This window comes from Phodopus roborovskii, unplaced genomic scaffold, assembly GCF_943737965.1.
Source record: "Phodopus roborovskii unplaced genomic scaffold, PHOROB, whole genome shotgun sequence".
Lineage (NCBI taxonomy): Eukaryota > Metazoa > Chordata > Mammalia > Rodentia > Cricetidae > Phodopus > Phodopus roborovskii.
Window position 1 is genome coordinate 23,572,995 of NW_026126517.1, and position 21,413 is coordinate 23,594,407.

The 21,413-nt window shown below is 44.2% G+C and overlaps 2 protein-coding genes across 2 annotated transcripts in view; one reads left to right on the plus strand and one right to left on the minus strand.

The window, feature by feature from the left end:
- The window catches only part of Tagln (transgelin), a 911,813-nt gene that overhangs the window by 349,067 nt on the left and 541,333 nt on the right, over positions 1 to 21,413 (minus strand). The gene's annotated exons all lie outside the window — the stretch shown is intronic.
- Bud13 (BUD13 homolog) lies at positions 1,022 to 18,464 on the plus strand. Its single transcript, XM_051197328.1, has 10 exons — positions 1,022 to 1,203; positions 3,487 to 3,577; positions 5,364 to 5,448; positions 7,678 to 8,484; positions 9,885 to 10,102; positions 11,386 to 11,488; positions 11,999 to 12,137; positions 12,325 to 12,509; positions 12,733 to 12,814; positions 18,123 to 18,464. Exons 1-10 carry the CDS (start codon positions 1,061 to 1,063, stop codon positions 18,214 to 18,216), a joined length of 1,947 nt encoding a protein of 648 aa, XP_051053285.1. The 5' UTR covers positions 1,022 to 1,060; the 3' UTR covers positions 18,217 to 18,464.

Consider the following 21,413-nt stretch of genomic DNA (forward strand, 5'->3'; position numbering starts at 1 on the left):
TCTTTGCCACACTAGCAACAGTGTCATGACTAGCAAATGTCATTTTTACTGGGAAGATTTTACACCTTTTTCTTGAAGAGAAAATACCAAACGTGAAAAGCTCAATACACGTTTGATGGAACCATCCCACTTTTCACAGTCACCATATTGGGGGTGGGATTTGTCTGTCTTACCCCGAATGGTACTTGGAAGCCTGTTCCAGCAGACTGTCCATCAAAAGGTATTTCTACCACTAAAAATAACTGAAATAGTTCTTCTGATGGTTTATTGTGTGCAGGGCAAAAGAGCAGGAAGCCATGAGTAGGTACACCAGCTGGGTCAACCCAGCTGTCTTCCTACACCTGCTTGTGGTACTTCTTGATTCTTTGTACAAGGTCACCTCCAAGTATACACATGATATTTACAAAGAGCTCCTCATCTCCTCATGGGCTTGGAATTCTCTTCCTCCTGCTTTGGGGTGACATCTACGTATGAGCTTCACTGAGTCCCTTTTGTAAATTAATTTTTTTTTTTAACCATTGCTACATGTGTCCCATTTGCTGTTTACAATAAAGGCAGATGTGTGACAAAAACAGAAATCCAACAATAAAACTGAAATAAACTAATTGTGCTGGACACTTGTAAGCATTTCACACGGCACCCGTTATTAAAGTGCTGTTCAGTAACTTGCCCCCAGTGGTAGAGTTGACTGGTCCTTCCTATATTCAGACAGGTGCTCTGATCTCCAGGGTGTTGGTTCTTCCCTACTCTGGTGCAGAAGCCATCGGGGCAGGATCTGGTTAAATGGGCCTGTGACCTCTTGGCTGGAATAGTGCCGTCTGAGGGTGTTGCACGGATGCTTCGTTACAGGAAAGCAGAACCGGCCCTAAGATGCATGCACGCACCTCCCCTTCCCAACACCGAGCCTGTAAAGGATTTTTTAAATTCATCACACCTATCAGTTCCAGTAGTTCCGTAAGTGCCACTCCAAGGGCTTCCGCTCCTGGCTCCGCCCCCATCCGTTTACCGTAGAAGAATTTTGTCCCTCACACCGAGCCGTTGCCCCGCCCTCGCCGCTGCCATGGCGGCAGCTCCGCCGCTCTCCAAAGCTGAGTATCTGAAGCGTTACTTATCTGGGGCAGATGCCGGCTCCGAAGGAGGTCCAGAGTCGGTTCGGAAGCGGCGCAAAAAACGGCCGAAGCCGGGAGGCGCCGGTGGCAAGGGGTGAGTGGACTGGTGGGGCGTCGCGCTGCCCCTTTGCGCCCTCGGCCGCAGCTCTTCCTCCTCCCTGTCCGCGCGGCGCTCGGAGCGCTGCCGACCCCGGCCCGAGCCCAGGCCCGTCTCCGCTGCTCCCGAGCCGGCTCATCGCCGCCTCCTGCAGCGCAGACCTCGTCCTCTGAGCAGTGCCTTCCATGCGTTAAGGCCAGCTAGAACTTTCCTCGCTGTTTTTCCCGCCTTTGTAGCCTTGTGTCGTCCCTCCCAACAGACTGAAAAGTCGTGCCCCGAGAGAACTAATTCAAAGTCCAAGTGCTTGTATTTTTTTTTTTTTTTAAGTTTTAGAATTAAAAAATCTGTTTTGGGGGCCTTCAAAGTATTAGGAACTGATCTGTAACCAAAGATCCAAGTTCTGTTAACTCTTGCCTACTACTAACAGTAACAGTTTATATCATGTACCTGACCTCTTTCTAAAACCTTCGACCATGTAACTTTCAAGACATTGTGGTGAAGTAGACAGTGTTTTAAATAATATACTTTCCAGGTTTGAAAGAGAGATGTGTTGAGACATTTCGGGTGACATAGGCTGTAGTGACTTGGCCACCGGTATCTGGAAGGGTTGGGACAGGAGATCCAACATCAGCCCGCAGGACTTAGAGCAGGGACCCTAAGTTTAGCAGCTTACTAAGAAGGTACTATTTTGGATACAAAGTCAAAATTCTGGAAGCTAATCCCATTCTTACACCCTGCCTTGTGTCTGCTGCTTGCTAGGAGTTTAGCAGCTTAGAGAAGGTGCTAGATAGAATATAAAGTGTGGCTCACACTCGCTGTCACAGTGAGCTGACAACATTATTGTCATATCTCTACTGAGAAAATTTTGTAGCCCATTGAAGTGGGTAGACTAATTTCCTAATTCCCCCTTTGCCCAAGTTTATCTTCATTTGGAAGTTCAGCATGACATCATTTACAGATGGGATCTTTGTGCTTATACTCAGTTAAGGTGGGTGGTAAATTCAGTGTGATTGTTAAGAAGGAGCAAATGTCATGCAGGGAAAACGGTCATGCAGGGAAAACGGTTTAAGCTTTGGAACAGCACTGACTGGAATCTGAATCCTAGCTGTGCTACTTTATAGCCTGGGTGATCTTGGGCGAGAGAGTTCGTCTCTCTGAGACTCGGGTCCTAGTCTGCCAAAGTGTCTGAAATGGCTGTTGTGATTAAGATGTAGCATGTGTTCCTGGCTTTTCAAATACCTCTTTGCAGCACACACAGTTTAACTGTGTGAATCATATCTATTGGATGCCATCTTCTTTCAGTAGTTGGTAGACTGGTTCCTCAAGTCTACGGGTACTTAAGTTCCTCCACACAACGGTACAATATTTGTGGGTAAACTATTCACATCCTCTTTAAACTATCTCTAGGTTACTTACAAACCCCACTGCAACTTGGATGGTGTACTGGCCTGTTTTGTTTGTCAACTTGACATAAGCTAGAGTCATCAGAGGAAGGTAGCCTTAGCTGAGGAAATTCCTCCATGAGATCCAGCTGTTGGAAATTTTCTCAATTAGTGATCAGTAAGGGAGGGCCCAGCTAGTGGTGGGTGGTACCATCCCTGGGCTGGTGGTGCTGGGTTCTATAAGAAAGCAGGCCGAGCAAGCTACTGGGAACAAGCCAGTAAGCAGCACCTATTATGGCCTCTGTATCAGCTTCTGCCTCTAGGTTCCAGCCCTGTTTGAATTCCTGTCCTGACTTCCTTCGGTGATGAAAAGCAATGTGGAAGTGTAAGCCACTTGGGAGGCAGAGGCAGATAGATCTCTGAGTTCTAGGCCATCCTGGTCTATAGAGTGAGTTCTGGGATCGCCAGGGCTGTTATACAGAGAAAACCTGTCTCCAAAAACCAAAACCAACAAAAAATATGGACAATGATGGAGTGAACTGACAGTAGCAGTCCATATACACAAAGACTGAGCCATACTTTTGAACTTTAAAAGCCAGTAGGTGAGATGGCTCAGTGCTTGCCAACAAGTGACAACCTGAGTTCAATCCTCTGAACCCACATGGTGGAGGGAGAGAACTGAATCCTGCAAGTTGTCCTCCGACTTCCGTATGTATTTTGTTATTTTGTGGCAGGTACACACACACACAGAGAGAGAGAGAGAGAGAGAGAGAGAGAGAGAGAGAGAGAGAGAGAGAAATGCAAAACAAAACAAAACAAAACAAAAAAAATAGGTAAGTGTACATAGGCCTGTGTCCCAGAATGAGTTCTTTTTGAGCCTTTTATTGTCCCCATCTAGAATGCGGATTGTTGATGATGATGTGGGCTGGGCAGCTATCTCTACCACTAAGCCGGAAAAAGAAGAGGAAGAAGATGGAGATTTGCCTGTGGTATGTATCTTTTGTACTCTTGTCAGGACTTTGAAATGATCCAAGCATCTCAGCCTTGACTCCCTGGTGTGGGAGAGAGCTGCAGGGGGAAAGCTGAGCAAGGGAGAAGGTGACATTTAAAGAGCTGTTCAGCACTGTTTTCATCCGTGATGTTTATACAAATGTTCCCCAAGTAGTGATTTGAATGTGTGGTGGCGTGAATATGATAAATTTTCATCATAAATGGTTTTGAATTCTGGTCTTCCAGGCTAGCACTGTTTGGGTATGAGAGTCTCATGATGGGCAGTGGAAGCAAGTCATGTGATCACAAGGAGAAACAAGCAATTTTCTGCATGTAAAAATGACTGAGCATTTATTTAGTACCAGGTACTGCTAAGTGAACACAAAGGATCCCATTCAATCTTCAGAGTAGTTCTTTGAGTCCTACTTTTAGAATAAGGGCATTGAGTCACGTGGTGGCGGTGCACACCTTTAATCCAGCACTAGGGAGGCAGAAGCAGGAGGTCCAACCTATATTCTACTAAATTCTACTACCACCTCAACTCCAGTATTATATATATATATATATATATCCTAACTATTAAAATATTCACCACCAAAACTCCCAACACCACCCAGTTATACACCCAAGTCTTGGTATTCCTGCATAGCCATAGCAGTTGTATACCCAAATATGTAATCTACAGAGTGAGTTCCTGGACAGTCTGGGCTACAGAGAGAGAGACCCTGTTTTAAAAAATAAACAAACAAAAAGAAAACAAAAGAAAGGCATTGAGACTTGAGACACTCTGCCAAAGGTCACACCAAGGCTAAGTGAGGGAACGGATGATCTGGGTCTCAGTTCATCCCACATTGAAGCCATGCTTTTAGTGCCTGGGGACAGAGCTCAGAAGTAGATTATATGAGGAACTTGGGGAGCAGAAGCACCACAGAGGAATTATGACCTGGGTTTGAATTCTACGTTTACAGTTTGCTAGCCTGTGGTCATTTCACTTCTCTGAGGCACAGTTTGCTAGTCAGTGGCTAGGATTATGGTGAGGATTGAATAAGATAATTGTGAAATAGTATCTTGCACAGCTGTTCTCTGTAACAATTTATTTACGCCAGCCTCAATGAAGGTCTTCCATTTGGAAAGGGATAAGAAGTCAGAGTTAGGATGGAGGAAGAGAAGTTATATGAAGGTAGATGTGGGTCCAGTAAAACTAATAATATTCTAGCACTCTTACAGTGGACTGGCTTGAAAGGTGAGTTCTCCATCAGGGAGAATTCTGTGAGTGATCATGATCATTGATTAGGAAATTTGGAGGTTGTCCTTAAACATTCTGTAATTTGGTGTATGGCCAGTAGTTCCCTTTAGTTGGCTTCAAGGCCTATCATTGTTACTACTCACAGGGAAGGTTTCATGGGGGCCAAAATCTGTGATTGGTGATAGGCAAGTTAGGAAAGCAGTGTTCTCACTGTGCATGAAACATAAAAGTGTAAAGGAGTTGAGCTTTTCCCTTACAAGTGGCCATTGTGTGCCAGCACAATTAATAAAAAGATTTGTAATGATTTTATCTTTGGAGGCAGATTGACTAGTGAGAGAAAGGTCTGCAACTAAGTCATCCAAGTGACAGTGTTCATGGGACGAGAATAACTGGCAGTGCTGCGTGTTTCCTTACAGCCACAAGAGTTTGTAGACACTGAGTGCGTTAGGAACAGGACGGGTTATGGCTCCAGGTTCTTGAGGCAAGTGCTCCTTGGCTGGATTAGTTTTTCCCTTACTGTAGTGTCCCTACTCCTGTAGGTGGCTGAGTTTGTGGATGAACGTCCAGAAGAGGTAAAGCAGATGGAGGCCTTCCGCTCCAGTGCCAAATGGAAGCTTCTGGGAGGTGAGTATCAATAGCAGATAAATCTAAACGTCTCATTTATAAGGTAAGTTCCTATAACCTTCTTGCTTTAGAGCAGTGGCTCTCAAACCTGTGGGTCACGACCCCTTTGGGGGTTGCCTGGCAGATATTATATTGCTATTATGTTATTTCATATTATAAATTATATCATAAATATTTACAAAATTACAGTTGTGAAGTAGCAAGAAATAATCTTCTGGATGGTGGTCACCACAGCATGAGGAACTGTAATAAAGGGTGGCAGCATGAAGAAGATTGAGAACCACTGCTCTAGAGGAATGCATAGTTTGTCATTGTGTCAGTGATTGTGAAAAATATGGTGGGAAAAAGGTGTTAATGCTTTGGGGAGTTAGAGGCTGACTTGTCAGAACGACTGTTTAGAAGCCTTTGAGACCCATTCCTCCCTGGCCCACAACAGGGAGCAGTTGGTGAATAGCAGGGCCTTGGGAGGAGTTCTTAAGAAGCAGGAGGAGCACCAAGGCCCAGGCTTCCCACTGTTCTGAAGCAGCTCACGCGTCAGGACCCGGAGTGTTGTCCTTCAGTTTATGTCTCTTTTCTCTTCTGACTTTTCACAAACATAGTCGCTCACGCTCCCCACTTCTTTCTTTTCTTTAAACTTGTGAGACCAGGTCTTACAGCCCAGGCCATTGTGCTTGGGTCTTACTTCTTGAGACCTTTTTAACTACAGAATATTCCTGGTGCTTGTTCAATTTTCACACACAGGTGATGAAAGAATTGGCTCTTAAATGGGATTTGTCTTCCTGTGTTATCCTCTGTGCCGTTAGGCTAACTACCCTGCAGCACTGATGGAAAAGAATACGCTACAGAAATGCCACTGCACCACACGATAGTGATTACTTCCTCAGTTAGTTTCAGTACATTACCTTGTCACTTAGCTTCACAAGTGAAAATTTTATTCTCATGACCATTTTATCAGAATTGACCACTTTATTAGAATTGTTTTAAGTCTGACTCATTATTTTGTGCCTTATGGTTGTTTTCCTGTCTTTTGCATTACTTGTCTGAGAGAGAGAGCTTATGCTTCTTTGTCTATGTGTCTAAGACGTCTCTCAAATGTACATGTGTATGCACAGTCCTTTTTCTTCTGCCCTATTCTTACTACCCTGCCTCAATTTGTTACTAGAGATAGATATCCACTCTGACATCCTACCCTCCCTCCCTCTTTATACATGGGGTTGATTTGCCTTGTGCATGAGATTCATTGTCCATTTCCTCACTGGCATCATCAGTCTGGTCAGATAGGCTGTTTCCCCAAAGTGAAGGAGAGTTGACTTGGCTTGAATTATCTGTTTAGTATGAATTCATCAGGTCCTGCCCTCCTTTTATTTTTATTTGGGCCATGGATGGAGCTCTGATGGCAAGAAATAGAGAGGGGGAACTGGAACCTAGAAATGCCCCAGTTACCAGGACATATTAATCTGTTTTGCATCTAAAAGTCTAGGCTCTTAAACAGCATGTTTCCCCTCAGTGGCATATTTATAAAGATTGCCCATGGACTGCGGAGCCACACAGGTTTAGCTCTAGAGAGTTCCTTTACCACTTATTAGTGATATGACTGTGGCAGATTGTTTGATTCTGTGTGTCAGTGACTTCTTCTATAAAGGAGGACTAGTGATGTTTACATCCTAGCCTTGTGAGAATTAAGTGATCTGTATACAGCATTGCCACACAGTAGATAACAGTTATGCTTGATTTTTCTTTTCCTGTTGATTTCCCTCTTTAAAAGGGGAGTGTAATGACATGGATTAAATACTTAGTACATTTTATTTTGATGTATGCAGGTTTAGTCACTGTGCCTTTTGGAAAAGGAGTGAGTAAACCTGTAAATGATCTAGGCTGCATAGCAATAGGAATCACTGGAAAACGAATTGGATTGGGAGTGAAGTAACTGGGGTGGAGCATATCTCCTCTTAGTAATGGTGACCTTAGGGAATTCCCAGAACCTTTTTTTCATGTCTATTAGGCAAGATCACCTTCCTTGCTTACTGTAGGTCTTGGGAGGCAAATGAGAGGAGTTACTCTTTAGGTTGTCTATGAGTGCTGGTTTGCTGCCCCTAAGCACAAGAGCCAGGTAGACCTTATGGGCTTTTCAAGTTGTTCAGAGATGTGTATTTCTGGAGCATGTTTTTAAACTGAATGAGATGTAGACAGAGTACTGGTGGGGATCTGACTATTTGCTTTTGTGTTTAGACCACAGTGAAGATGGACATTTCCATCATGATGACCAAGATCCATCTCCTCCTAGGAGGGCCTGTCGTAACACTCCAGATCCATCTCCTCCTAGGAGGACCCGTCATGACACCCCGGATCCATCTCCTTCCAGGAGGACCCGTCATAATACACCAGATCCATCTCCTCCTAGGAGGGCCCGTCATGACACCCTGGATCCAGCTCCTCCCAGGAGGACCCGTCATGACACCCTGGATCCAGCTCCTCCCAGGAGGACCCGTCATGATACACCAGATCCATCTCCTCCTAGGAGGGCCCATCATGATACCCCAGATCTGTCTCCTCCCAGAAGGACCCGTCATGATACCCCGGATCCCTCTCCTCCAAGGCGATCCCATCATGACTCAAACACATCTCCTCCCAGAAGGGTCCGCCATGACTCAGATGCTTCTCTCCTCAGGAAGTCTCATCATAATTCTTCAGGTGTATCTCCTAGGAGAGGTCACCATGGTTCTTCAGGTATCTCTTCCCCCAGCAGGGCCCATAATCACTCCCCAGACACAGCCCAACATAGGAGAACTGTTGATGCTTCAGACCCACAGCATCTCAGGAGGCCCCATCATGACTCCCCTGATTTGGAACTGCCCAGAACCAAAAGTAGTAAAGCTACAGAAAGATCCTGTAGCAAGACTGTATACCAGAGGGGCCAGGGATCCTCTCACCCATCAGTCTCCAAGAACAGCAAGTATGGCCGTGACTCAGACCTTTCTCCACGGAAACGGCAAGCAAAAGCTCATGTTGGAGCTAAGAAGCAGCTTGATCCTAAAGGTGAGCATATAGCTATGCATAAGAGGAAGCTCATACCTGTGAATATGAGAATGAGTTTCTTTGGAAACATTTTGAAACATGAGAGGCTAGGCTTAGACTTGAAAACTTAAAGGGGTAGGATGGAAACTTTTTATGTGCTTTTACTTACCCTGCCTACCCCATAAAAAGGCACTGATTGGTGAGGTATCTCAGTGGGTAAAGCATTTTCTGTACCAGTGTATTGAAAGGAAAAAACTGACTGTGACCTCCACATGTGGGTGCCTGCACACATACAGTAATAATAAATAAAAATGAAAAACCCTGTGTGGAATGCAGAAGCTTCAGAATGTATGGAAATGTATAGACCCAGGAAAGGTTTCACAAGATTGTGTCATTCAGATTTGTAGCCAGTGGCCTTGGGTGCTTTCTGGCATACATACTAGGTGTAATTGAGCCTGGCTGTGCAAAATGTGCATGTTGCATGTGTAATCTTGCCCCATCCACTCAATAGTTTTTCCTGGGTTATAGGTATCTTTATGTTGCTGTGATTTTTTTTTTTTTAAACCTTTTTATGTTACATAAATTGACATAACCATTTCCCTGAGATTGCATGCTTTGGATTATTTCTAACTTTGTTTTTAGGATATTTGACAACCATTCTGTACATATACTGTTGCAACAACTATGAATTGTTTCTTATCTTAGATCTCTTGGGGATTTAAGTGATGGGTTCCTAGAAAGCTGAGCAATTATTTGCTAGGTCAGATGTGTGGCCATTGTTATAACCTGGTACCTACTACAGGGCTGCTTCTCAGAAGGTGAACAGTGACACAGTTATTTAGAACAGACATATGCAGAAAGTTTCTTACTCGTTCATTTGTTTAAGCTACCGTTTTAATTTTAAAATTAAATTACTGTGTTGTCTTGAGTTTGAGAACATCCAGGCTTTTCTGTCTCTGCCATACCACAGAGGGCTGACTCTAAGCTCTCCTGCTGGTTCTGGGCAGAGTGGCAGTGGGAGACCAAAGTGTAGATGAGTGTCTGAAATCTCACATGCTTTTCAAAGTCACCAGACACTGGTGGCCAGGAAATAGCCACTGACTTTGTTCTCTGTCTCACCTGTGCTTGTGTTTTGGTTAGTCATATTTTTTTCTCATAGGATGGCTAACTGTCAGACACTGTACCCTAGCTTGGTAAGATCTTATAAACATTCTTCCAATGGGGTTAATTTATTCTCCCTCTCTCTCCCCTGTGCTGGGAACCAGAACCAGGGTCTGACATACTAGGTTTACTTTACTCCTGAACCATCCCATCCTCAATGCATTCTTTAATCCCTAGGTTCTCTTAGCCACAGGAGATTTTATGTAAATGTTTTTCCTAGGAGACAGCAAGTCACACTTTGACTGCTCCTTTCTACCTAGGTGTCTGCCAAAAAGCCTCCGATTCAGATCTTTCTCCTCCACGCCAAAAACAAAATTCAGGACACCAGGATTCTGATTCAGATCTATCACCACCACGGAATAGACAGAGACATCAGAGCTCTGACTCTGACCTCTCTCCACCCCGGAGAAGACAGAGAACCAAATCTTCTGATTCTGATCTCTCTCCTCCTCGAAGGAGTCCCCGTCCTGGGAAGAAGGTAGGGATTTCCAGGACTTGTGTCTTTATCAGAGTGATTCCTCCTTTCTAGCTTTACAGACATCAAAAAGATTGCTGCCAGAGAGTTGGGATACAGTGCCTTAAATCTGAGTTAAAAGCATTTCTGGAACTTTCTTTCTGAAGGCAGCATAACATGGCTCTGACTCATCTGAGCTGGACTTATAAGTAGAGGCTTGAGGACACCTTATCCAGATGCTTGAGGGTTCCAAGACTTTGTAGATGCTGTACAAAATGATGCTCAAATGTCTTGGATTATGGACTGTTTTGAATTTCCAGTTTTGGATCAAGAGTACCTGGCTGTGCCAGATTTCCCAGGAAGTTTCTGCCTTTTATAGCCTTATAATGCCACAAGTTTCAAAGTTTCAAAGAAAGCCCTCCTGTTTTTTCTTTGTTTTTTGAGTGACTAGCCTTGAACTTGTAACCTGCCTATCCCACCTGATAGGACAGGCAGACACCACCTGTTTTCTTAATAATAAGCTTCGGTTTACATCCTGCAGAGTGCAGTTGGGACCATAGAACCCCATGAAACCAATCATAGCTTTAAATCCTATTCTGTTATATAGTTTCTGTGAGTCTGGGCAAGAAACTTGATTTCTTTAATTCTCAGCTTCTTTCTTTGTGAAATGTGCATAAGTGAGCCAGCCTGTATTGTATGAGACCCTATCTTTTTTTTTTTTTTTTTTTCTTTCTTTCTTTCTGAGACAGGGTTTCTTTGTGTCTGGCTCCCCTGGAACTAGCTCTGTAGACCAGACTGGCTTTGAACTCACAGAGATCTGCTTGCCTCTGTCTCCTAAGTGCTGGGATTAAAGGTGTGCATCACCACTGTCTAGCTGGGACCCTATTTTAAAAACAAAGAAAGTGTGCTTGTTCTTACCCCTTGCTTTTATGTGCTATATGTTTGTGTTTCTGTTTACTTTAAACTTTGATAGTATGAAGTGTTTCATGAGATTAGAGACTTCTCCCCTGTAGTATGAGCCTATAGTCAATAATGAAAATATGAAACTAGAGGTTTTGGTTTGGTTATCGCTGATGATCAGACATACATGCAGCTGGATGCCTCCTGGTATTGGCCGTTGCCTCGCCTCTTGTACAGACTACACACACATGTGCTCCTCTTCTCTTACACAGACTGCACACACATGTGCTCCTCTTGCACAGACTGCACACATGTGTATTCCTCTTCTCTTGCACAGACTACACACACATGTGTTCCTCTTCTCTTACACAGACTGCACACACATGTATTCCTCTTCTCTTGCACAGACTGCACACATGTATTCCGGAGCGAAAACTGGGTTGGTTACTGATGTTCAGCAGGAGCAGCAAGAGCTCAAGAAACAGGACCAAGACATCACAGCCCTTGGAGGTACAAACGTGAGCATTCAGGGGTCCTCTTTTGGCTTGTGTAGCTCTCTGTCTTTTCTGTTTTTAAGTGTGGCATGTTGTATTTGCTAGTGAAAACTTCATTGCTTCTGTATCTCTGCTCTGGTTGTTTTGTTTTTGTTTTTGTTCTTTTAAGTTTTTTCAAGGCAGGGTTTCTGTGTAGCTTTGGAGCCTGTGCTGGAATTAGCTCCTGTAGATCAGGTTGGTCTTGAACTCACAGAGATCTGCCTGTCTCTGCCTCCCGAGTGCTGGGATTAAAGGTGTGTGCCACCATTGCCTGGCTCTTGCTCTGGTTTTTGTGCAGCGCTCACTTTAACATCAGTAGTTCAAGAGCTTCTTTCCCTTCCTGTGTGCATACAGTGGTAGGAGCCATTGTGGTCTGACTATAGACTTCTTACCAACACCAAATTCCCAAGCAGCTGGTTCAGGTGCTAGAGTGTTATTTGATTGTGATGCTTGGTGTTTATCTTAAAAATGTGATTTCCCTTCATAGCTCAGTTTGAATTCGCTGAAACTGTATTTCGAGACAAGTCAGGTCGGAAGAGGAATTTGAAGCTGGAGCGCCTGGAACAGAGGAGAAAAGCAGAGAAGGACTCAGAGCGAGATGAGCTATATGCGCAGTGGGGGAAAGGGTAAGGACTCTCCTGAGCACAGAGCTGACATGGGGATGAGCCTGAGGTGCTGAGTCTCCCAAGAGATGGTGGGTTCATACCACCAGTTGAGATTCTGGGCTTTTACCCTATTAGTTAGCCTCTGTTAGCATTGTGACCCTCCAGTGTAGAAGGAAGTTGTCAACCAGGATTCTTCTTTTTTGCCCAGGCTTGCCCAGAGCCGGCAACAGCAGCAGAATGTTGAGGATGCAATGAAGGAGATGCAGAAGCCTCTGGCCCGCTATATCGATGATGAAGATCTGGATCGGATGTTAAGAGAGCAAGAAAGAGAAGGGGACCCGATGGCCAACTTCATTAAGAAGAACAAGGCTAAGGAGAACAAGCATAAGAAAGGTAAGACTTGATGTTGCTGGAGCTGGAGATGGTTGAAGAGAGAGTTGTCAGAGGGCCATACATATCCTCCCACAGAGGAGGCTACCCACACAACTGTAATGCCTATTGAAAGGTTGGGTTCAGAAGAATAGGAACTCTCATGAACACTTTTCTCCCATTGCCATCCAGCTTTGAATCAAATTATATCAGTAGCTAATTTCTTTTTTCTCATTTTTGTCTTTAGTGAGACCTCGCTACAGTGGGCCTGCACCTCCTCCCAATAGATTCAATATCTGGCCTGGATACCGCTGGGATGGAGTGGACAGGTAGATGTGATTCCTGTTTTGTTTTCTCTTCTCCAGACTGGTTTTGGTTTGTTGTTGTTGTTTTATTTTTGTTTTGTTTTGTTTTTGTTTTTTTTTTTTTTTTTGAGACAGCATTTCTCTGTGTAGCCCTGGCTGTTTTGGAACTTGATCTGTAGACCAGGCTGGCATCGAACTCACAGAAATCCATCTGCCTCTGCCTTATGAATGCTGGGATTAAAGGCGTGACCACCACCGCTTCTTCTCATTTTTCTTTTCCCCTTTCCTTTCTTTTTGTTTTTGAGTGTCTCACTACATAGCCAAGCTGACCTTCAACTCTCGCACTTCCTCTTCAAACACTGGTTTTCTAAGGATTAGCGGACAGGCGAGCCTTGTGTGCTGGAGCCCTCCCTCTCTGTGTTGTGTCTTTAACAGTTCTCTTTGCTGTCCTAGAGGAAGTCCCAGGTATTCTCAGCCCTGCCACCTCATCCGGTTACTCGCTAGTGTCTCACTTGTATACTCAAGCTTCCTGAATGTCAGGACAGCTTCTGCCTAGGGTCTCCTCTTGCTCACACAGAACATTAACATTTAGTGTGATGATTCCCAAAGTTTTAAATCTTAGGACCTCTTATACTCTGTGTATAGCGATGGCTCTGTGGGTAAAGGCACTTGTTGCCAAGCCTGATGATATGAGTTCATTTGCGTGTGTGTGCACACCTGTATGAACAAATACATAATTTTAAAAGAAACTATTGAGGATCCCAAGAAGATTTTGTTTATGTGGATTATATATTTATAGTCATTATATTAAAAATTAAAATGTATTTTAAAAGGACTTATTCATTATATAAAATAGTAAAGCCACTATATACTAATATAATTACTATTTTAATGAAAAACAATTATTTTATGAACAAACCAGAAGGACAGAATTGATTTAACATTTTGCGAACATAGTATGTTAAGAGTAAGGTATTCCCACCATTCTGGTCCCAAAGCTGCGCCAGCCCCAAATAACACACTGAGACGCTGTATTAGATATAAAGCTGTTAGCCTGTTACTAGCATTACTTATCGGCTAGCTCTGTCTTAAATATTTACCCATTTCTTTTAATCTAAGTGTTTCCACATGGTCTCATCTAACCGGAGAGAGAGCTCAGCAGTCTGCTCTCTCCATCCTCCATCTTGAATCTCCTCCCTATTTCTTCCTCTCTCCTCCTCATCTCCTAGTCCCGCCTATCTTGCTTTCCTATTGGCCAACAGTGCTTTAGTCATTAACCAATCCGAGAAACATATTTACAGAATGACATCTATCAACAGTAGACAACTGGGTTCTGAATTTTTCTATTGTGATGTGTTTGGCTGAAGTGCAGGAAGAAAGTACAACCTTCCACATCACCAGCAGAAAAGGGAGGTGCAGTAGAAAGTGCAAACTAGTTCCTTCAAGGCTATCATGTGGTCTGAAACATGTAAAGAACTTTTGATACTTTTGCATTAAAATTTATGATCTTTGTGGCTTTCTGCCCCCCCCCCCCTTGAGACAGAGCCTCTTTGTAACCCTGGCACTCACCTGGATCTCTTATTGTAGACCAGGTTGACCTTGAACTCATGGAGCTCTACCTGCCAAATTAAGGGATTAAAGGTATATGCCACCATGTCTGCATAATTCATGATCCATTCCCCCCTTAAGTTTATTTTTGTGTGTGGTTTTGCCTGTTTGTATGTCTGTGCAGGAAGAATGCTTAGTAGCCACAAGAGGGCACCCCTGAGACTGGAATTACAACACTGCAGAAGAGCAGCCAGTTCTCTTTACCCCTGAGCCACCTCCCCAGCCTATAGTCTTTTTTACACTTTGCATCTTTTACCCTTGCTTGGTATTATTTCATATAGTGGTCATTTGTAACATGTAGATTTGTGAAGTTTTACAGACCTTCCAAGTGTTGACATGTTTTCATTATGCACCATCAGAAAATCACCTGAGTGGTATATTGAGAAAGTTCTCTGAAATACATGATGGATTTTGTTTAGAATATTTTCTTATTCTTTTGATTCTACCTTGTGACTATTGCACTTGATATACATCCTGCTATTACTTGAGGTGATGGCACTCTATAAAATCCGTTAGGCCAAGGTGGCATTACAGTTTCCAAACCCCGTGTCGTGATATCTTAGTTGTTTTCTGTCACTTGCTATCAGTTGTGAATGTTTTGTCTCAGCTGGTTTGCCTCTACAATTCCCATTTGATGGCTTGCATGTCTCCACTGAGATTTCCCATCTGCTCACCCATTTGGAGACAGCTTTCTGTTTTTGGAAATTATATCTAAATGTGTTTTGAAGTCCTGCCTGCTGATTGCAGCATTCAATTCACAGGATTGGTTTCTGTTGGTAAACCCTCCCTCCTGCCCCGTTCTTCCCCCACCACCACCCCTCTGTTTTTGAGATAGGATCTCATTCTGTAGGCCAGTGGGGTTTACAACTGGCTGTGTAGTCCAGGCTGGTGTGAGTTCAAGGTCCTCCTACCATAGCTTCCTGAATGTTGAATTTGCATGCTGGTGACACCATGACTGGCTAACATTCTAAACCCCCCTCCAGTACATGTTATTTTTCTGTTGGTTTATTTATTAGATCTTTTCTTTATGAGTGATACATTGTAGAGATTTGCATTCTGTTAGATTTCTCTGTTGATTTCTATCTGGATACCATCTATATTGAACTTGGACACTTTAACACCTTTTACGTGCCTCTGGCTGCTGCACAGGCTGGTAGGATGCCCTGTGTGCATGCATATCGTGAGTCACCAAAGCTCTGAGTGAAGTCTGCTGTAGATAACTGAGGCTTATCCCCTTTTCAGTCTCTCCTATCCTCTCTCTCCATCTCTCCCTCCCTCCCTTTCTTTCTCTCTCTCTCCCCACCCCCCTCTCTCTCCTCCCTCTCTCTCATTTTGTAGCCGCTCTTCCCACTGCCACTAATACCTCAAGCCAATTAGCCCGTGGTTCTGCCTGTGGCCTACTTTTGCTGTGTGGGTTGAGAAGTTGCCCTCTGCCTTAGTACTCACCATGCCTTCAGTCACAACTTATTTTGTCCAGGTTTTATAATTGCTGTTTGAAGGTTGAAATCCACTTCCCACCTCATACTGGCCTAAGATTATCTTCTGTCCCCCAGGCTGCTTCTGGAATCCAAGACTCCAGTTCATTCTGTGGGTCGAGAGCCATAGAGGGGCTGCAGTTGCAGGCTAGCTGCTGAGCTTTGGGGGTCACACTGCAGAACCTTTGCAGGAGGGTTTTCCTGCAGTCTCACGTGCTGCATACCCAGGGGTGGCTCTTGTTTTAGCTGTTGGACATTGCCACCGAAGTGCCTGCCATGCTATTCATTTCTTTGGCTTGTTGGAACCCAAACTTAGAACTCTGCTGCCCTAGTTTTGATGTTTTTGTTGTTGTTTGTTTTGTGTTTTTTGAGACAAGGTTTCTCCTTGTAACAGCCCTGGATGTCCTGCCTTCCGAGTGCTGGGACTGAAGATGTGTGCACCACACCTGGCTTGCCTAGGTTTTTGTTTTTGTTTTGTTTTGTTTTGATTACTTATTTTCTGAGTAAGTTTTTTAGCCATTTTATCTGCTAGATTTCCTGTGTTTGTGTGATATTTTGTATGTGTATAAATGTTTTGTCTCAAAGGAAAAACAAATAAGGAAGGGGTAGCAGTGCAGAGAGAGAGAGAGAGAAGGAGAGAGAGGGGGGGAGAGAGAGAGAAGGATGGGAGTAGGGAAAGGAATTTGAGATGTGTGGTCCACTCACCATTTACTTGACCCTCACCCCTGAATTGGCTGCTATAATGACCTGTTCCTGGTTCTTCGTGAGTGACCCTTACTCTGTTTTTAATCTTGAGTGTTTCTCAGTTCTCCAATGTAGCCCCTCACTGTCCTCACTCCATGCTCCTTCTGGCTGCCTCTCCTCGAGTCAGGCCTTCAGCTGCTGTCTGTCTGCACATGGTTCCAGATCTGTAGTCTGACTCAGGCGAGCGTGTCCAGGGTCATGGAGTCTTCTGTGCCTCGGACGCAGCTTTCGCCTACAGAGCATACTCCTCTACACCTGCACCTGCTCCCTCCTGTGCTCTCTAGCCTGTGAGTGGCACCGTCATTTGTCTGGTCACTGGCTCTTTAACTGGTGAGGCATGCTGACCCCTCCCTTGGCTGTGACTAGTCAGCCATAGCCTACTGATCTTGCATTTCACGTGGTTCCTGTTGCCATCCTTGGTGTCACTGCCTCCATCTGCCTTCATCGGTTGCACAGGCCCTTTGGTAATTTTCTTACTACACCTCTCCAGAGCAATCTCTGGAAATGCAGTTTTAACCCCTTTCCCTGATGAAATCCCCCCCCACTCTGCCATGTCCCAAGCTCACTGGGATCTGGCCTCTGCTTGTCTTTCCAGTGTTGACTCATGGCCACTCCCTTTGCCACACTCTAGGCTCTGGCCTCACCAGTGAGCCCTGCCCAGGCCAGGGCTCTTGTTTCTGTGTCCATGCATCTGTTGCTTTCAGACATAGCTTGGGGCCATTCCCACAGAGTGGCTTGCTCAGTCCTTCCTGATCCTCACTCTCCCACCTGTCTGTGCCGCTTATCTGAGTTTGTCGGGACAGGTGCTGTGTCACTCAGCCTTGGCTTTCATAGCCCTGACATCCAGTGAGAACTCAGCCGTGGTTAATGGATAGTTAAATTATGGAGTCTGTGGACATCAGCCAAGAGTGAGTTGAGTCTTTGTTTTTGTACTGTGTATTGAGCTCAGGCCTGGCACATGCTAGGCAGGGACATCTCTACCACTAAGTTACATCCCCAGCCTTCATTTTACTATTTTTTTTCCAGACAGGGTTTCTCTGTGTAGCCCTGGCTGTCCTGGAACTCACTCTGTAGACCAGGCTGGCTTCAAACTCACAGAGATCCACCTGACTCTGCCTCCCGAGTGCTGGGGTTAAGGGCCTTCATCGTCAAGCCCACTCTTTTTACTACTTTTTGTGGCAGGGCTTCATGAATTTGTCCAGACTGACCTTGAACTAACTCTAGCCCATGCAGGCCATGAACTTGTGATTTTCCTTCCTCAGCCTATGGGGTCTCTGGGATTTCAGGCCTAGCTGTATGGAGCCTTTGTAGAGAATAGTGGGGGTTTGAGTCACTTGTCTAAGAGTGAGAGATGAGTCTGAGCAGGGACTGAAGAGGGGTTAATTTGTATGACTTGTTTGATTTCATTGCATGTGGTTTAGATGGTTTCCCTGAGTAATTTTCCTTTCCACTTTAAAATAAACTTTTAGCGTTCTGGCTGACTAGAACTTCTCTTTTAATTGCAGATCTAATGGCTTTGAACAGAAGCGCTTTGCCAGACTTGCCAGCAAGAAAGCTGTGGAGGAGCTAGCCTACAAGTGGAGTGTTGAGGACATGTAACTTCTTCAAGGCTCTGTGGTTGTGGTAGCACAGACAGCCTGACTTCAGCTCTAATGGTTGTCTTGCTAACAGACAGACCTCAACTCGCTGTCAGTTCTGACCTTTGGACGAGGGACTAACCTTGGCTGTGTCCATGTTGTCTATGGCTGGCTTTGGCAGAACACAAGTGACTTCTTTATCCCAGGGTTTGTTCCTAGCCAGTGTTTTTCTTTTTCTTTTTAAAAATAAACACATATTTATTTTTTTAATCATTTTCTAACTGGGTATTCTGCTTGGGAAAGAATTCCAGCAATCATTGAACTTCTTGGGATTTTGGGATTATTAGTGATTGGTGTTTTCATTAATTTAGCATGCTGTGTAGTAAAATTTTGGGAATGATAACCATTCTTCTGTGCAAATCAGAATTTAGTGTTAGATCAGGTTAGGAATACAGAGTATGGTGTGAGATAAGGTAGTGAGTGTTACATTTCAGTGGGAAAGTGGCTAGTGAGGCTCAGAAACAGCTTTTTATATGCACAAAAATGAAGTGGGATCCATGTCCGTCAATCATAAAGTAATTAAGGACTCAGATGAAGTGTAGAGCAGTGAAGCCAGAGCATGGCTCATGTGGGGGCCCTGGGCTTGTGACCCTAACAAGTAATGAAATCTGGTAGGAGCAAGTGATGGGTTGTATCCCAATGTGGAGACAGAGCTCAACCCACAAGCTGTGATGGCTTTGACTGCTACATAATGTAGGCTTCTCCTGCAGCAAAGCTGGTCGTGTCAGAACCCAATGTAACAATGATGAGGGACTGCGTACATGAAGGGTCGACTGGATGATAGAACTCTACAGACCAGGAAGAAAAAGACAACTGTGAAAACAGAAGGAAATAGATAAATATAGATAGCTAGTTAAGTGTATTGCCTCATTCCCAGTTAACTAAATGCAAATTACACCATTTTCTACTCTGCAGCTATTAGTGTGGCCACAACAGCTCTTGGGGCGAATGAAAATTCAGTGTCAGCTGGTGTCGCCTGAGGGCTGCAGACGGGCAGCTCCCAGGGAAGGAAAACTGGAAGCAGAGCTGTGTGGTTTTGGAAGGGTGGGCAGTGGTGCTGTGCTGCTGGGAGCTGGCTCTGGGATGTCCTTTGCTGGCAGTGTCACCTGTGAGCTGCTCAATGCTCTGTGCCTTCTGTGAAATAGAAGAGTACCTACCTCATGGATTTCTGTGAGTGTAAAACTGCCAGGCCCACAGTGAATGTCACAAAATTCTTAGCTGTTAGTATTATTGTCTTCATTAGCATCAAGTCTGGTAGCCAGCTTCCAGGGTGGTAGTCCCCTTCCAGAGTAAATAGGGCTAGCTTGTTTCACCAATAGGATGTGTAGGAACCATGTGACTTCTGAAAGTTCATGAAAGACCTCGATGCACTGCCCTCTCAGATGGCTTGTCTCATGGAAAAAGATGATCTCTTTGTGGATACTCCAGCAGCCCTCCAGAGGGCCGTGTGAAGACAGAGACTTCCCCCAGGCCAGCAGCAAGTGGAAGCCACCTGAGCAGGCCTCAGGTGCAGCCCTCATCTGTGCCTTGATTGAAGCCTGCAAGAGCAGAGCCACTAACTCTAGCTCTGGGACTCAAGCTGTGATAATAGATTTTAATGTTTTCTTAAAAACAAAACAAAACAAAAAAAAACCTGTAGCTTTATGGAGGTAAATTACACAGTATAGAGTCCTTTCATTTTAGCATCGTGTGTTTTAGCACATCATGGAGCTGTGCAGCCATCAGCACAGTGAATTTTAAGTACTGTTATCTGTGGATACTGGGAGCTCATGTCCATTCCTGGTCATTCATCACTTCCCCGACTACCTCTGCCCTGGTCAACTCCTGGCTGGCTTCTCACCTCCTAGAATTTGCTACTTTGATGTTGACGTAATTTGAGTGTAACTCATCTAACATGGGACCTTTTGTGTCTGGCTTCTTTCATGTCACATGTTTCTAAGCTCTGTCTGTGTTGTGACATCCATTTTCCCCTTTTTGATTGAATATTTTTAAAATTTATTTATTTTGGGTTTTTTTTGAGACAGTGTTTCTCTGTGGAGCTATGTAGACCAGGCTGGCCTCGAATTCAGAGATCCACCTGCCTCTGCCTCCTGTGTGCTAGAATTAAAGCTGTGTGCCACCACCACCACCACCTACTTGAATGAATATTTGTGTGTTTATCACATACATTTTAATGATGATTTGATGGTTACAAGATGTTGCCACTTTTGATTGTTATAAATATTGCTGCTATGAATAATCAATATACAAGGATTTGGGTGGGTGATTTTATTTTTCCTAGAGATATTTATATAGATGTATTTGTGCATATATATCCACACACAGACTTAGGAGTGAGATCATTAAGTCATGGAACTCCATGTTTTAACTTGTTGAACTGCCAGATTTCTTCCCAAGAGTATATGACAGTTTTGATTTCTCTGCATCCTTGTCTGTACTTCCTGTTTTTGCTACAGCTATCCTGGTGGGTGAAAGGTTGTGTGATTTTGATCTTCATAATGGTTAATGATGTTGAGTGTTTTTACAAATCTTCATGTTTATTAAGGGACTTTGCCTATTTTTCATGTATATATAAGGACCCTGTATATGCATATACACATGCAAATCATATATGTATAAATATGTGTATGTGTACTGTCTTAGGGTTTCTATTGCTCGGAAGAGACATTATAACCATGACAACTCTTCTAAAGGAAAACATTTAATTAGGGTGGCTTGCATTTTCAGAGGTTTATCATCATGGCGGACGTGGTGCTGGAGAAGGAGCTGAGAGCTCTACATCTTGATCCGTAGGCAACAGGAAGTGAACTGTGACACTGGGTATAGCTTGAGCATACCAGACCTCAAAGCCCACCCCCCCACACACAATGACACACTTCCTCTAACAAGGCCACATCCAATAGTGCCACTCCCTTTGGGGACCATTTTCTTTCAAACCACCACATGACCACACTTTCTTTTTTCTTTGAGATGATCTCACTGTATAGCTCTGGGTGTGCTGGAATTTGCTATGTACTCCAGGCTGGCCTTGAATTCATGCCTGCCTTGCCTTCTGAGTGCTTGGATTAAAGGTGTGCCACCACATTTGGCTTGTACATCTTTTTATGTAAAGAATTATTTCTGGAGTATTGGGAGTATGACTCAGTGGTAGAATGTTAA